The sequence below is a fragment of the Typha angustifolia genome, chromosome 5 (assembly GCF_048772165.1).
Source record: "Typha angustifolia cultivar Huaian chromosome 5, ASM4877216v1, whole genome shotgun sequence".
Classification (NCBI taxonomy): domain Eukaryota; kingdom Viridiplantae; phylum Streptophyta; class Magnoliopsida; order Poales; family Typhaceae; genus Typha; species Typha angustifolia.
In genome coordinates, this window is record NC_133243.1 from 2,291,906 (window position 1) to 2,310,567 (window position 18,662).

General features: G+C 39.1%; 1 protein-coding gene across 1 annotated transcript in view; it reads right to left on the reverse strand.

Annotated features, from left to right (window-relative positions):
• The window catches only part of LOC140760187 (homoarginine-6-hydroxylase 2-ODD-233), a 49,773-nt gene that overhangs the window by 16,629 nt on the left and 14,482 nt on the right, over positions 1 to 18,662 (reverse strand). Inside the window, exons 6-9 of the mRNA XM_073097033.1 lie at positions 9,964 to 10,022; positions 9,715 to 9,874; positions 9,594 to 9,613; positions 8,833 to 8,879 (exon numbers count right to left, since the gene is read on the reverse strand). Coding sequence (XP_072953134.1) covers positions 8,833 to 8,879; positions 9,594 to 9,613; positions 9,715 to 9,874; positions 9,964 to 10,022 — 286 coding nt within the window. The remainder of the gene's footprint in view (positions 1 to 8,832; positions 8,880 to 9,593; positions 9,614 to 9,714; positions 9,875 to 9,963; positions 10,023 to 18,662) is intronic.

Below are 18,662 nucleotides of genomic sequence, written 5' to 3' on the forward strand. Positions count from 1 at the left end.
CAAACGTGCTATCCAACCCGAACTGGCCGAACTGACGGCCCTGTCCGTGCCTGTCTTTCCTTTCATAGATGACATACGAGCCACAAGAACTAACAATCCAGATATCTTGAGAATCTTATAGGAGGAGGATGACCCCACGAGTCATCCTAGAATGGTGAGCCGAGGCGGATTGCTATTGGACCATGGGCGCATTCGGATACCTGCGGACCTACGACGAAGAGTGATGGAACATTTTTATTCCATCCCTGAGGCAGGAAACGAGGGACTCCTACGGACTCACAAGAGACTACTACAAAGCTATACGTGGTCGGGAGTATGACAGGAGCAAAGGGCGTTCGTACGTGCTTGCGAGGTATGCCAAAGGGCAAGGACCGACTCATTGAGGCCAACTGGACTACTCCGGTCATTGCCCGTGCCAAAGAGGATTTAGGAGGACATCTCTATGGACTTTATTGATGGCTTACCTTCTGTAAGGGGGTACTCGGTCATATTCGTTGTGGTAGACAAACTGAGTAAGTATACTAACTTATCAGCCTTAGCGCACCCATATTCAGCAAGGATGGTGGCAGAGGTGTTTATGCGCGACATTGCCAACCTTCACAGCATGCGGTGTTTGATTGTATCCGACCGATATCAAGTCTTCATCAGTGACTTTTGGACCGAGTATTTCACACTCTAGGGTATTCGGTTGAACCTTAATTCAACCTATCACCCACAAACAGATGGCCAAACGGAAGTGGTGAACCGGGTCATAGAGCAGTACCTGCAATTTTTTATGGGCGAAAGACCGAGGAGATGGCTCCACTACTTACCCTGGGTGGAGTAGTCCTATAATACTGCATTTTATAGCACCATTGAGATGACACCATTCAAGGCAGTGTATTGTAGACCGCCACCTACTTTGAGAACATACGACCCCGAGGCATCAACAGTGAGGATGGAGACAGAGATGGAGCTAGCAAATCGGGATGTAGTTCTATAGAGATTACGGGAGCACATGACAATGGCCCAGAACCACATGAAACAAGTGTATGATCACCGGCATTGGGAGTTGGAGTTTGAGGTCGAGGACCTTGTATTCGTGTAAGCCCAACCATATCGACAAGTTACCCTATGTCCTATATGCAATCCCAAGTTAGTGCATTGGTATTTTGGACCGTTCCGCATATTGGAACAAATGGTACCTATTGCGTACAGATTGGAGTTGCCAGAGGGATCTCGGGTTCATCCCATGTTTCATGTAGCGCTACTACGAGCGAGAGTAGGGGCGGATCAGGCAGTAAGCACACAGATACCCGATCTAGTGGAGGAGATACAGACATATGAGCCAGTGCATGTGTTGGCGAGACGGAGGCATCGTCGGGAAGGTCGACTAGAGATCGAGATCTTGGGGGAGTGGCTCGGACGGCATTCCGACGAGGCGACATGGGAGTCTGAGGAGGACATTATGGAGCTTTGTAGATTGATACAACTAGAGCTAGATCAAGTTGTATCGGAAGAAATATATTTATTTTGGAAGAAAATAAGGCTTTTTGTCGGGGGGCGTTCGAACACCTGGGACTGTGTTTAAACACACTATGCGAACGCTTGCATGCGTTCACAAAAACAAAGAACCGGATTTGTGCATTCGAAAGGCCTCGGACCCATTCAAACACGCCCGTTCGAACGCTTGCATGCGTTCACAAAGACAGAGAATGAGAATTTCACGTTTGAACGGCCTCAGGCGCGTTCGAACCCGCCACAACGAGAACACTTTATTTTTAGGGCTTTATTTCTGTTGTTTGAGTCCAAAGGGTAGCCTCTAAGTATTGTGAAATACATCCTAGTTGGGTTATATTATGAAATCTATCTTCTTCTCCTATCTCTCTCTCTCTCTTTCTCTTCTTCTCTTCTTGCCCTAACTTCTTATCGTCCCCTAGCCTACATTGGTTAGATCCTTCTCGTCTGTCGCGGCCCTACTTCTTCTAGGAGCGACCTTTTCTTTCTCTTCATCCTATTCCCTTCTCTAATCGCAAATATCCCTATTCATATATCATGTTCTTCCACCCCTTCCATCACCATCAAGAACTCCCTTCAATCCAAATACCCTACCTATCCCTCATCAGTCCGGTTTCGTACAAAATAATACAATTTGAAACGGTTTAATCTTATCTAATATGTATCTAAATCAAGAACTACAACAACCCACCACACTTTGCTCACCTTGTTCTCAAGGTGCAAAGTGAGAAAAACAATCTATCAAGTCATCCTTCATCTCCAACGTCATCTCGTCGATGATCCGTCCAAGCCACTCCACTAGAACCTCCTTCACGCTTTGGTGGTAATCCCTTAGGCTTCTCGGTCTCTCCATCAATTAGCATCACCGTACCGGTCGACCGTGCACAACAGTGTCCTAGGTTAAACTTCTCGTCACCTGAAGCACAACCCCTTGGCTCTTCACTCCTCTACCTCAGTAGGTGTTAGAGTTTGCATAGGGATCCTAGGGGTTATTTTCACATCATTAGAAATGCGAAAATGTGGCCGCTGTCCAACTGCATGCAGGTAATCCAAGCCATCAAGTCCATGCGTGAACATTGGATGTAGCTTGCTACTTAATGGTTGTCTCGAGTGCCCTCTAAGTGCTTGATATTATTTCTCCATGAGTAGAGCATCCTCTATGGCTTGCCCTAGATCTGTAGGTCGTAGCGCTCGTACATCAGCTTGAATGTCCTCCCGCGCAAACCGGCGATAAATATAGATTTGAGCTAAATATCCGATCATAGTGGTGTGCATAGGCTAGACACTCATTCAATTTCCTCTTGGTGGATCTCACCGTCGTCTTCTGGATCGTCTTTGTTAAGATAGCATGGAAGTCTTTGTAGCCTGACAATCCAAACCGTTTGTAGACCAAACGATGAAACTCCACCCATATTTTGGTCGGCCTATGGGTGGTAACCAACCAAAACCACCGTAGCGCTACATCCTCGAGGTGGAAAGAAGAAAGGAGAACTTTTGATCCTCTTTCGTGCCTTGGATACTAAAAAATTGTTCGGCACGTTAGAGCCAATCTACTGGATCTCCACCTCGAAAAATCGTAAACTCCAACTGAATAGTGCGCCCACGAATGCCAGTATCGCGGTTGGGATCAAATCTTGCTTCAACTCTAATCGAAGACGGGTGCTCCTCTAGCCATACATAATTCCTCCGACGTCCTCCATCAGCTTCTCAATCTTGCTCTTCATCCCTCTCAATCCAAGGATCATCATCATCTTCATCTACAAGTTGCGCTCGTCGGCAAGGCCCACCTTGCCTCCGCTTGGACGTGGTCTCTCTTTTGTTCTTGGCCAACTAGTGGAACCATCATGGGAGGTTCTAGTGTAGAAGATCTGGGTGCCTCATGTCCTCGGATCAACCATTCTCAAATTGCCTGCAACAAACTAGCATTCTGTTATGTGCTTGTTTGACTCAAGATTCCGATGGTTTGGGCAAGCAATGGTGGAGAAGGTCTGTCCCAAAACTTCAATAGACCTTGATACCATCTCTATGTTTAGATCTGTGAAGGAGGACGAAGAAGGCAGCGTTGTATGTGTATGATCCTCTTGCCCTTGGGTGCCCGTGCATGGAGGTGTAGAGTTCCTCTCTCTCGCGCGCGCATGGATGTCTACCCTTCTCTTCTTCGCGTTGCTATGGATCTAGTGGTTGACGTCATTATAGATGGGTGCCAAGGAAAGCTGGCTCTAGTACCAACTTATTACAGTCGCTTTTGGTGAAGATGATTTTCTATCTGATTCGATAATGTGGACATAACTCAGCACCGTACTTACAAAGACAATTGGGATCGATCCAATTGTTGAACGATCTAAGATTTAGATATGTTGTTCCTCTGAAAGTTAGGAATCCAACGCAACCGAAATCTCGTCGATTAGGTTAGTAGATCAAGAGTTATATAGGAAATAATAACCGAAGGTTAGGAGGTGGCGGGATGGACATGGATTATGTGGTTAGGGTTATGGAAGATGTTGATAGGTATGGTGGTTGGATTAGTGCTTTGAAACAAGATAGGTGAGAGAAGAGAGCTTCTAGGTATGGCTGGTCGCTAGAGGGAGGAGGGAGAAGCGATGGAGGATTAATCTCGGTCGTAGACAAGAGCTCGAGTTGGATATCGAAAGAGAAGAAGGAAAAGGAAGAAGTTAACTCAAGCCTAAATACAAAACAAGTTCCAAGAATAAATAATCCAAAGAGGCAACTTTTCCACATATTTGGAGGCTAGCTAATCATTCAAAAATCCTAAACAAATCCTATTACAATTTGTAGCGGCTTAATCTTGTCCAATATGTATCTAAATTAAGAACCACAATATTGCTTAGTGAAAGCAGAATACGAGATTGTACACACCTTTGCCTATTCCTGTCTTTGGCAAGATGTTAGTACGGATTTTGTACTTGGACCAAGGTTCCCAGTATCGGGATCGGGATCGGTATCAGCCGTCCAGAAAAACGATACGTATCGGCCGTTCGTATCGGATCGGACTATTTTTTAATTATATAAAATTCTAAATATTATTTAAAAATGCAGAAAAATTTAGAAAAATAACAAAAAATAAGAAAACAAAAATTACTCACATATGAAGTCTAAAAACTTAAAAAAATGTATTAACTTACTCAAAATTTAAAACTTTGTTGAATACCGAGCTGGTTCTCGTAAATTTCTATAGTCTTCATCATCATAATCACCATAAGTTTGTAAATATTGATGTCTGGGACCTGATGCTCCAAAAAGTGATTCCATCATACTAGTCATATTGTATGGATCTTGTTGTGTGACTTGTGTTTGAGGAGGATAATAACCAACATTTGGATCTTGTTGTGTGACTTGCGTTTGAGGAGGATAATAACCAGCATTTGGATCTTGTATCTGAGAATACTGAGTATACTGAGGATAATAACTAGCATATGGATCTTGTGATGGCTCCAAACAATAAATACTCGATGTACCATAATCATAGGAACCAAAATGCATCTCATGACGACGTCGCTTGTATGTATATATATCCTCAGTTTCTCTGTCTTCACTCCTTATGCCTCCTTGACTTTCTTCAACAAATTTAGATGGAACGATCTCACCACCATATGTATCATCAAGACTATGACTCGTACCAGCCTCTGCCCTCGTCGTGGTCTCTCCCAATATTTTATCTAACCATGGGTTATCTCTGTCATCTAATAACTTGTCCTCCATTTCTCTGATCCATGGAGTCAAGGGGTCTTCTTTATCAAAAACATGATTTAAATCAATCAGTTGTTCATTTTCTACCTTTCTTCTTAAATTTCTCTCCCTCAATCTCATATTATAATGACAAAAAACTAACTTCTCCAATCTTTCCATTGTCAATCGGTTGCGTGTTTTTGTGTGGATTAAGGAAAAAGTAGTCCAATTTCTTTCACACTGTGATGAAGACACAGTTTGACTTAAAATCTTCTTTACTATTGGCGTCAAATTTGGTGCCTCCTCCCATCCATAAATAGACCACCATTCAGCTGGAGTGTTATGAGATATAGCTGTAGCAACTTTAGCAGTACTGAATTGCCCAGCTCTCAATCTATATCTCTCCATCTGAAATCAGAAATATATTATTAACTTATTGATTATATTGATTATTGAAAGTTAAAACTTGAAACAAATAATAATAAAATTATTTAATTGAATCATAACTTACTTCTTTATCGCACAGGATTTGTTTATGAATATCGGGCTTAAACTTGCTGATTACCTTTCTAACCCCCAACAAGACTTCACTATCATTGACATTTTTAGAGAATTGAAATCTTGGATTAAGAAAATACCCTATAAAAATTTAAAAATTGTAAGCATTCAAATTTTTAAATATTCATAAAAAAATTTCCAGCAGCTTTATAATTTGCCCCATTATCAGTAACCACTTGGACTACTCTTTTTTCACCAATTTCTTGTACTACCTCATCCATCAACTGACAAATATAATCTGCACTTTTAAAATGAGCAGTAGCATCCACAGATGTCCCCATGCCAGAGTACACTAAGAAATTAATTATATTTCTTCTGTTTTGTGTACTCCACCCATCACACATCAGTGTACAACCAAATTCATCCCAATACCGTTTAAATGTCTCAATATAAGTATGAAGTTCATCTACCTCTGAGTCAAGATATTTAGTAGCAATATCATTTGAACTAGGAGGGGGAACACCAGGCCCTACTGATTGTATAGCATCCACCATAGTGTGATAGTAAGGGCTATCAGCTACATTGAAAGGAATATGATTGTAGAAGAAAAATTTAGAGATAGCTCTACCAATGTGTTTCTTTGCATTTTTAATTCCTTTGAGAGCTGTCTTGATTGAAGTCTGTGTACGACCCCTTTTTTCTAAAGATATGTATCCATTGGTCCAATATTTTCAGACTCTGCTGTAACATCAGGAGTCCTATGGGTAGAACTGCTGCCCCCATATTCTCTCTCTCCTCGTATATTAACTGATCTAGATCTCTGAAAGTTACTACCAGTGCTTCTTCTCATCTCTTCCTCTTCTCTATGCATATTTCTGCTCTCTTTCATTGCCCTCCTCATTTGTCTCTCCTCCTCATCCTCCTCACTTTGCTCACTGCTATCATTATCAATCTGTACAGGATTATGCATCAATTCTTTACGAATCATTGACTCTCTTTGTTATGCAGATTGTTTATCCTTCTTTTTGCCAATTAAATGAGCCAACATCTGTTTTCTAACTTCCAAAGACACTTGAGTGCAAGCTGCTACATTTCCTTGTCTTCCAGCTAAATGTTCTTTCAAACGACTGACACCACCACTCATTTCCTTTCCACACCAGTTGCATTTAACGCGCCTTTTATCTTGCCCAATAATGCTACAATGTTGCCACCCAATATCGGTATCATATGACTTCTCTTTTGGAGCCATTGATATTTTAGCTCTGCAAGACTGCAACTAAAAAACATAAACAAAAATCAAAATAAAATATAAAATAATTTAAAATAAGGCATAATTGCATAAAGCCATAAGCAACACCTGCAGCTTGCTGCTGCTGCAGCAGCAAGCAAGGTGCTGCGGCAGCACCTGCTGCTGCAGCAGCAGTGAGCAGCAGCAGGGGAGAAAAAAATTAAAAAACTGAAAAAAAAAACTTACCGAAGGTCGCCGAAGATCGAGGTCGTCGGAGAACGTCGCCGGAGGTCGAGGTCACCGGAGAGATGGAGATCTACTCAGTCGCCGGGGAGAAAGAGAGTAAGAAATCGGTGAGAAAGAGAGAAAGAGACTAAGAGAGGAAAAGAGAGAAAGAGAGAGAGAGAGAAAAGGGAGAGAGGCAGGTGGGGATGGGGACATCAATTATTGATGTCCCCCGGGTCGGATCCGACCCGTTCCCACCCGTTTCGGTCGGGATCGGCCGAAACGGCCGAAACCCCAACCGAAACCAATCAACCGATTGGTTTCGGCTGGGATCGGGATCGGCCGAAACTGAGAACTATGACTTGGACTTCTCAAGACTAATAATTATGTTAATAAGCCGGTAGGTTTAAGTCTAAATGAGGTAGTGTATAAAAAAAAAAGTAACAGAATTAATCAAAATATTGTCAATTATAAAATTTGTGCTAATCTAAGAAGATTTAAGAAATTTAATGTTGGAGACTATATGACGGTCTGAATACGTCCAGAACAGTTCCATCATGGAATTGTCAAAAAGTTGCATGCACGAAATGCTGAACCTCTAAGTGCCCATTTGCTTGAGCAATGAAAAGAACCTTTTGTAATGTGTGGTAAGTCTGTGACTATGTGATGCAAAACATAGTGGAGAAGAAGGTGAAAGAGAATGTAAGAAGACGAGGAATAGGGTTTCATACCTCCACCCTTAAAAATAGTTTCACACTAAATTTCCACAAAGGAGAGTAAGTTAAGTCAAAAAAATCTTTATTAACCTCAAAAGAAAACACAACGGGTCTATATAAAAACCTACAATGAGAATAAGCAAAAAGCAAAAGATACTCTAGACAAATAAAAAATATAAAAACAACCATAAATGTCACATAATAAATACAATGATATGAACTCTCAATCTGAACCATTTTCCTACACAAGGGATCATCAAATGTCAGCGCCTCTTTGTGCTAGTACACACATTATCGCGTCTTGTCAATGATGCCCATATTATTCTCCCCGAGTAGGAGAACTCAAGTCCGTTGAATGTGCCTCTCTGCTGCTCTCATACTACTCCGAGATATCAAGATGGTGCCTCTCAAAGTCATGCCGATCAAACCACATGTCATCAGATATAGGTCGTTCTTTCCAACGTATCAGATATTGTCGGGTTCCACCTTTTCTAGTTGAGATAATCTCATCATCTAAAATTTTATCAATTTCATCTAATGTGTTAGGTAGAATTTTTGGAAGCGGAGGTAAAGAGAGTCTCTCATAGATAGACTCATCGGTAGGCTCACTAGCTAGTGGATTATCTAAAGTAAAATCTGGACCTTTATAAGCTACTAGATCCTCAATATTAAAAATAGAACTGATGGCGAATTCATTTGGTAGATCTGAAACATAAGCATAATCATTAATTTTCTTGTGAATCTTAAAAAGTGCATCTAGGCATATATGAAATTAAGCAATGAGAAGCCTACAAAAGGATATATGCAAATTGCTCCTAGGAAAGTGAAGGTAAAACTAGCACAGCCATATTTACCATCTATTTAATTAATGTATTGCGAAACTTCTACATAAAAATCATTATTAATGTAAATAACCATCCATTATGAACCTAGACATGCCAACTGAAAAGTCTGAAATATGAAGTTACAAAGGAATAGTACCTCAAGAGCACGAATATCATCATCTTGGTTAACTAAGGTCAGCAGACCTATTTCAAATCATGCCATAAGATTCAAAGGGGAAGTTAAGATCTTCACTGAAAAGCATAATACTGAGAACTACTAACCAATCATATGAAGACAATAAAATAATGTCTAAATAACTAAGAGACTTTTATAAATCACACCCTACATTTTACCTATTTTGTTATTCACATCTCGTCTTTGAAGATTTTATAATCCGATTCTTCCTTTTCTTTTATAATTCTTATTTAACACCTTGGGTTAACTTAGATGGTACTAAAAAAGGAATGTTCTATTGTATACAAAATAATTTATAAGTACCTATATTGTCCCCGTCTTCTTTATCCTTTTTCTCTTCCCGAAGAAGAAGAAGAAGAAGAAAAGGAGGAGGGGCGGGTGGGGGGGGGGGGGGCAGATAGGGAAAAGTGGTAGCGGCGGCGACGACGATGGCGACAATGAAGGAGATAGGTGGGGAAGATGGTGGAGGGATATAGAAAATAAGAAAGAAAATTAGAAATATTTTAATAATTTAGTCGACGTTAGTTAGTTAAAATAACGTCAATGTATTAAATGAGAATTATAAGAAAAAAAAAGGGTCGGGTTACAAAATCCTGAAAGACGGAGTGCAAATCATAAAATATATAAAATAGGCTGTGATTTATAAAAATCCTAATAACTAATACCATAGTTTTATCAATATTAATTTGCTTCATTGAAAAAGTATGTCGCAAGCTACTCACCATAATCTGTATGAGCTCCACTGCATTTTCACCCGATGCATCGAGAAAGGCAAAAAAAGAATTTCAGAAATCAAATTGTATTCTTCATAAAAATATAGACCAAAAAGTCCATAGTTAATACCATCCTGTATCCGTGCGTTGTGATTCTGGAATATCAGCTGACACTGGATATCCAATTAATCTCATCACCCAAAAGGAATCTCCTGCTCTTTCACCTTCAAATGCATCAAGAGACCCACCCAATCCTAAAGCAATTCCACGCATAATCTTTCTTGAAAGATCTGCAATTAAATATAAACAGAAAATAGATACATGAAGTACATCAGAAAGGCATACTGCAGAAAGCATGGATACACATTGAAATGCAGACCTCTAACAAGACTGATATAATCTTCCATTAGTTCCTTGAACTTTGGTGGATGATCAGGCCTGTAATCCAAAAATATCTTTCTCGATTAATAAAGTATCTCCAGTGAATATCAGACACCAAAAATTGTCCTGACTAAATACCCTAAGAAACTTGAACAAAAGCATTCTGCAAACCAAAAGAGAACAATGAACTATCTTATGTGTACAAATAATTGAAGATGTAATGTTAGACCTAGTAAGATACCTTGAAACAAGTGATATCCCTGGACTAAAAATAAATACAATATGATCTCTAATGATATTCACTCTGTTTTGAGGACAAAACTTATTCTTATGTTGGTAGAATGTAGTAACCCTTAACACAGATAGTTCTCTATGTACCATGCTCCCAAAGTCACGTATGATCAAACTCATCTTTATGTCAGGCCTGTGCCTAACGAGAATTACTCAGTTTCAAGGATGAAATTTATTTTAACAGTGGTAAAATGTGGAGTCTCTTAATCGTTGATAAATCCTAGACTTACAAGAAGAGTACCTACTTGTTATAATCTCACCATTAAACCCTAAAGAGCTAGCTAAGCTTGGGAAGTGTCCGAAGAAATTGTAATGCTTCTTCTGGTTTCCTTTACACATTCAGTTAGTGTATTTTGCAACAATAAAAGAGAGTGTATTTTTCTAATATTGAAATCACCATATGATGCAAATCTAGTATGAATGCAATGTTTTGGAAAACAATTGACCCAAGCAAGTAACTAAAATAAAATATAGTAAGCAATAACTGACAATAAGTTAATTGATTAAAATGATCATTACTAGATGGAAAAAGAGAAAACTACTCAGATAAGGTAGTAACTTCCTCAACTCTCAAATAGGTATGTTGACACTAGAATGGTCTAAAATATGGTGTAAGGAAAGACTTTAGAGTTTAAGTTTACCAATAAATGGAATAGTAGTGTTTTTACTTTGAAACCAAGTCGTCATCTTCACGTTCGGGCACCCAAAGATTCTCTTTCACTACTGGAATCTTCTGGATAGCAATAATAACCAATGAAAAGTAGAGATTGAAGGAGAGAAATTTAGAGAGAAAATAGAAGAGATTAGAAAAGAATCTTAAAATGAAGTAGGAGAAAGGGAGAGAGAAGAAGAAGACCGCATGGGAGAAAATGAAAGATTTTAAATAAATCTTATTCAATCCTTGTTTCTCATGCAATAACCCTTAAATAGGTTAACAACTTTGATTCCAGTTGATTCTAATAGAAACTTATTTCCTAGTAGGACTCTAATTGATCATCTTACCTAAATTGACAAACCCAATTTAGGTAATAAATCAATGTGGACATCCCTTACATAGAAGCTTACCATAACTATCATTTGAGATTCTAATAGGAATTCATTTCCTAATAGAATCCTAATTGATTAGGTCTTACCTAAATTGACTAACCCAATTTAGGTAATAACTCAATGCGAACATCCCCTGCATATAGGCTTACCATATCTATCAATTAACTAATTCAATTGATCATTTGAATTAAAAATCAACTCAACAAATTAAATGCAAAAATAAGTTGAGCCTAATTAGATCAATTAGACTAAAATTGGACTCAAGCAACTTTATTTTGGTCAAATTGAAGATAATGCCCACATCACCATATTAGACCTAAAGGAATTTGCTAAGCATGATGAGAATCAAAGGAATGGTTATGTTTTCTCAAGAATATCATGTATGAAATTAGATTTTTGATTTAATGACTACATTAACACTAATGATTTGATTAGTGAGTTAATTGGCTTGATATTCTATGACTAAAAATAATCACCTAAGTGAGTGTAGTATTAATCTAGAACTTCATTATTTTATGTTTTAGTGTAGTTTAGTAAACCTAATAAGCTTAATATCTTATAAACTAGGTGTCACCTTACTAGGGTTACATGTGACACCTCATGGTAAATTTAAGGGAGGACAATTATGGTTATAGGAGCTACCATTTTAGAAGAGTTTCTCCTTAGAATAGAGAGAAGAAAAGAGAGATGAGAAGAAAGTAAATTAGGATGCTTCTATGACTTTTGGTTGCTCCTCATAAATTCTCATTTCTCAAAGGTATGTTCTATCATATATTCTTTTACCAAAGGGTGTATTTATAAAGGAAGGTAGAAAGAAAGAAGACTGAAGACTAAATTGGAGGCTCTTAAGCTAAAGGTGTGTTTTCACATATTCCTTTAAATCTCTATAAGATTGGATATATAGAGAATCATGGATAGTCGTGCCAGTCGGCATGCCTTGTATCAATAATGGCACGACACTTGGCACGGGGTTGCCAACGGCACACCCCTGTGCTGGTCGGCATGCATGTCGTGCCGAGCCATGCTGGTCTGACACGACTGCTTGTTGGTCACTGTGTCATGTCGAGTTTTTTAAAAAAATTCTATTTTCATCAATTATTATCAACTAATCATTTGACCATTTACAAGACTTAGATAAAATTAATAATGATGAGACTAGAAATGATAATGATGATGGTGATAGTGATGATGACGAGACTCAATTTGGTGGTAGTAATAATGAAAATGAGGCATGCATCCCTATTACAAAATCTTCTCAAATAGATATTATTTTTATAGAGGACTTGAGTCTACAAATTGTAAGACATTAGGAGAGGTGCACCCATAGGATGATATGAGTTCATTATCATTATCATCATAACAATCATACCCACCAGAGCCATAACACCCTTATTATATTCTATATCCATAATCTGCATATGCTTATAATGTGTTTGTGCCAGTGTCAATTATTCCCGTGCATATTCAATATTCATATCATATCATAAGACAATTATAAGATTCTTATTTGTATGAAGACTATGTGAAACGTTAGAACGAGCAATACTATCAATAGATGAGTTTTGAATATTATCGACATTATTTAATGCAACATTCTCGTGTTATTCTTGTGCCGTCAAATGAAGTCTTTGATCCTCCTCATCAATATACATTCAACTAGATATTAGTTTTAATTATTGAACTATTATCAATTAATATTATGTGTTCAAATTTATTATGGAGTATTCAATTATATTACGGAGTGCTCAATCATTAATATTAGTTTTAATAAATGTATTCAATCATATTATGTGTTGAATAATATGTATATTTTAACTATTGCTTTATCTTAAATAAAAAATGTCATTTACAAAAATAATCTAAAGATAAAAATTTATAATGTAGGTTTTAATACATATATTTAAACTAAAAACCAAAGATTGATATAACGAAAATTCAAAAACATCTCTAAATATCTTTAAAATATTATAAATGCGTGCCAGTGGCATATAGGGGTGTTGGATTTATGGATTCAAGAAGATTCCAATGCTCTTTGGCACTTTTTGTGGAAAACTGCAAGTTATGCGAGGAATTTATTACACAGATAAGTATGCAATGTTTATATTGGAAGTCTAAATTTCTTAGAGATTTCTGAGAACGAGGATCAAAATAAGTGGAGTTGCGGGATACTAAGGGCGGAGAAAGGAGCAGGACTATCACAAAATGTTGATTCTAAGGAGGGTTCTTCTATTATTGACCACAACCCTATGGTCATTACCCAAAATTTAACTTGAGTTTGCCACATCCTAAATCCATTAGACCATTGAGCTTTTCAAGCTTAAGTACCAAAGAATCATTTTTTATTAAACTTCTCAGGTCCATGACAAAGTAAGCTTTGACTACTAATATGTTCTATGATATATTTAAGCTATTCCATGACTTTTCATTTAAGAGAACCGTAAATAAAGCTAATAAGAATTTGCAATTAGAAGTAAAAATTTAATATTCAGGATATGAGGGACTAAAATGTAAATAACAAAAAAATAAAGGTCTATACTATAAAATGACAGAAAAAATGGTATTACTAACAAAGGTACACTATTTTCTTGTGCCGTAGTTCTTTCAGAATATTAGTCCTAGTTCTAAGGCGATTTCCATGAGAAAGTCCCCTGGTTATTGGCTGTTTTGGTCTTGTTAGTTTTCGAATGGTAAATTTGGGATTCTTTTACTCATTTAGCCCTTATTGAAAGCATACATTTAGATGTGTATCTTGGCAAAATGAAAATGTACATTTTGCATACTCTTTGCGTATTATTTACATAGGTACTGCATATCATTTTTTACTATATTTGGAGACGTATCTTAGCAAAACTGAAACCATACTTTTTGCATAGTCTTTACGTACGACACGGCAATCATTTTTTACTTTGTTAGAACCAAAAAAGAATAAAAAATTTGGGGGTTGAGAGAGGAGGGTGCACGTGCAGCCCCTCCCCTCTCCCTCTCCCTCTCCGGCACACAACGAGGCACAGAAGAAAAAAAAAAAGGATTTCATCTAATCCGAATAGGATTAGATTTGATCCTCTTCTAATCTATAAATTTAACCCTAATCCTCTCTCTCTCCTCAACACCCTCCCCAGCCTTCTCCTCCACCGTTTTCTTTCTTTTCTCATCGTCGGAGTCATCGCTGTGGGATCGGATTGCCGGAGCATCGCCGGAGGAAATTGGGACCACCACAACTCCTCCCCGGTGAGCCCTCTCTCATCCCTCTAGTTTAATTTAAATTTAAATAGGTAAATCAGAAATACCTAATTCGCGGAATTCAGCCTCGTCAGCAAATCTGGCTGGCCGGCGGCTTCAGGTTGCAACCGCATCGTCACCGGAAGCTTCGTGCTCCAAGCCGGTGTCAGTGATGTCTTCTAGGGAGCCCTCGTGGCTCCGATTGACGTCGACTTCGATTTCGGCCGTCGGTGGTGAGTTCACCTCGTAAGGACGACGAAGTAAAGAGAGAGAGAGAGAGTGGGAGCCGGTCGTGACCCGCCGCCGGCAGAGTCACCGGCGACCACTCTCTCTAGTTTTCTCCCTTCCTCGTGTCGGATGCGAGAAGAGAGAAGAAGGGGTGGGTTGGGCTCGGGTTTAACCCAAGCCAACCCCTTTTCTTTTAAATTCGAGTTTGGGTTCGGGTTTGGATTTTGGATCCACAGACCCGACCCGAACCAATTAAATTGGATGGGCTGCGGTTTAGCCGCAGCCCAATCCATTTTCTTGGCTGGGCCAAGTTAGTTTCTTTTGGCTGGGCTTTGGCCCAGCCCGATTAGCTTCATTTTTTGGAATGGGCCGGGCCAGCAGTAGCCCAGCCCAATCCAATGGGTAAATTTAAATCCATTTTAATTCTTTTTGGTTTTTAAATTTTAAAAATATTGTTATTATTCAAATTAAAATTTTGATTATTATTTATTATTTAAGGTGGTGATTTTTAGTACGTGAGCTAGAGATTTGAGATTTCGGTTGTCTTACCTAGACTAAGGTGAGTGGGTTCACTCACATGTTTATTTTATTGTATTTCGTATCTTAGTCAGACCAGGTAAATTTTCTATGTGTAATTTATTTATTTCACCCTTACGTGTAAAAATTAAATTGTTGCAATTTCTATGTGTAAATCTATTTATTTCATCCGTACGTGCAAAAGTTTAATTGTTTTATTTTCTGTGCATTTAATTATTATATTCGGTGCATCACCATACTTCGTGCAAATATTGAAATTTGTGAAAAAAAAATGAGACTAGTATTGGTACGACTTAGAGAACAGTTCCGGTATAAATCGTTTGCGATTTTCCGTGGTGACTCAAGTCTATCTGGAAGTCCAGGGGAAAGTCCTAAATTAGATCACTGCGGTGACTTTCTTAGGTGATTCTGGTGGGGTTAGGGAACAGTCCTAGGATGAATGAGAAAATTTCTTAGGTGACTCTAACTTCTCTCAACGGTTAGAGGAAAAGACAGAGTGTGTTGATCATAGGGTGATACCCTCTGATGACCCTAACCGGATCAGTTATGAAGAAAAGTCCTAAGCGTCATCTCGAGGTGACTTCTAGTTGATGTGGATCCACAGGGTTTAGACCCATTGAGACATATGACAGTATAAATATCAAAAAATGTTAATATGTTGAAAACGTGCAAGGTTACAAGTTGTGACATCTCTATTGTTATCATTGTTATTATTTAGAGAGCATGCCTATTGCATATTGTTATGGATATTGTTGCTTTTAGTTTAATTTATTCAGCATTAATATGAATTAAAATTTATTTGGTTTTCGAGTGGATTCCACTCACTGAGCTATAGTTGTTAGCTCATGGGTTCTATTATTTTTTTTTTGTATTTGTTTATTTATTTCAGGTAATAGTCAACGGGACGATTGAGCGAGATGTACCCGGACTCCACCTCCACTTAGGATTCACCTATTTACCTTTCCGCTTTTTTGATTTTATGCTTTAGATTAGAAGTTTTCTTCATTTAGTTTAGAGACTCAAAAACATTAACATTGTTTTATCTTTATTGCAATTAGTTATAAAATTTAATAAAGCACATTCTCATTTTATTTATTTATTTTGCCATCGTACACGTAGAGAGTATTAATAAGGCTTCGTGCATCTCAAGCATATTGAGATGCATGGTCGGTCATGATTCCTATTTTGGGTCGTGACATACTTTGTTAGAGCTAAATGGGTAGAAGATGTCCCAAAGTGTAATTCAAAATCTGAGAAACCCTAAACTGCTAATATCACATAACTAAAGACCCTAGTAAGGATTAGACCAGGACTTGGCTTGGGTTTACGCTTGGGTAAGGCCCGAACACAATTCAGATCAACAGGAGGGCTCTCGGGTTGAACTTTGGTGTGTCTCAGCCTGACAAGAGTGTCCTTAGCAAGTAATGGGCCGACCTGGAAGTGGGAAGGCCTGAGAGAGGTCGAACAAAGGCTCAACCCAATTGTGATAGTAAACCAAGGTTGGATGCCGCTATAAAACCTCCAGTCTAGTCTAGACACCTGCACAAACTAACCGGTTCTCAGGCCAAACAAAGACTTGGCCCACTTGTGCTAGTGGGCCAAGGTTGGATGCCGCTATAAGACCTTGAGTCTAGTCTAGGTTGGGCTTTAGGCTAACAGGTTGGGACTCTAGCTCATTCATGCTATTGTGCGCATCTAGAAGGGTCAAGTAGTTAACTAGGATGTAACCTTGAGAAGGGTTGGACCAAGGCTCTACTAACCTCTAATAAGGCTGCCATAGATCGGTATATTCATCCCATAGACATTGCGCAACTCCGTGACCGTGAGTGCACAATATTTGCCTATGGATGTGTCAGTTGCCTTTTGATTTGGTATGACCTCAATGGTGCTTAGGGTTGTTGTGTGGATGGAGAAGGCATATATCATACAGCAATGGATATAGCAGAATAGAACTACGAATAGACATGGCCTCTATAGCTATAGCCACGATCCAATTGTAGGTCAAAATCTGCTATTGCTTCTCATCTCGTAGAGCACCTTCGTGTTCTCCTCGATGGCCACTCTCACCCCGAAGATGGCAAAGTGAAGCACCGCCTAGTCAGCTGGGTTGACATATTGTATCAAGGAACTCTAATCCATTGTATTTCTCCCCATAGACTTGACTCTAGTGGTGGGCTTGCCAAGAAACATTAGCTCTGACACCAAATTTGATGATACCCGATGAAGGATTGTAATCGACTCGAACCTAGGCAATAAATAAGGTCTTTTGCTGCTATCCGGAAGTGGCGCACAAACCAAGGAGGGTGTGCTCCAATCTTAGTCTGGGCCTCATGCTGCTTACGTATTTTTGGAAGTGGTGCGTACCAAGTGCCGAGTACCGAGGGTGTGCACCGATGAAGGCTAATGAGTGCCTAGACAGGATTTTAAGTGGCACTTCCAGGTATTGTAGGGAGCTACAGGGTGGTGTTTGGACTGAAGAGAAGGTTGTGAAAAAGCTTAGCTAGGAGATAGGATAATACAGGCTATTGTGGATGATGGAGGAACATAGCTAAAGCTGAGGATATGATGCGACTAGTGATAGAGGATAGCCATATAGTGGAGGTGATGATGGAATGGAAGCCAAATAGTTGATAGATATGGCTTGACAAGATGTTGCAGTGATGGCTTGCAGATGTGGTAGATGGCTAAGGGCTATGATTAACCTACAACACGGCAATAGCAAAGAAAAGAACCATACAAGAGGTAGAGATGGTTAAGACAAAGAGAGACAAAGAAGACGGTTAGGGCCAAGAGAAATAGAGAGATAGAGAGAGTTCGAAGAGAAGAGTTGTCTATTAAATAATTCAATGGACACCAAAGATACAAGTTATAGGGCTCTACTTATAGGAAATTAGGGGTGGCAAATCTTGACCCGACCCGATAAACCAACGCAATATTAGGTTTGGGTTTAACTTAATTGGGTTCGGATCATAAACGAATCAACCCGCCTAACCAGATTAATAATCAAATTGCGTTCGGGTTTATATAGCTAACCTGTTTTGACCTGTTTAACCCGTTTAAGTATATGGGTCGATTTGGGTCGGATCAACCCGCTAACCTGCACTATATATTTTAAACTAAATAACCCTAATTCCCACTCTCTCACACACTCTCACACACTCGGACTCCCTCAACTCATCTCCCATTCATTTTCTTCCCCCACGCCACCACCGCCCTTAGCTCTCTAGTCCCCACGCTGCTGAGGCCGCCGGCATCATCTCCCCACGCAGTCGCCGGTGTCATCTTGACATTTCCCCTACTCTAAGGCCTAAGGCTCTCGGCATCTCGACATTTCCCCTACTCTAAGGGCTAAGGCTCTCGGCATCTCCCCACGCT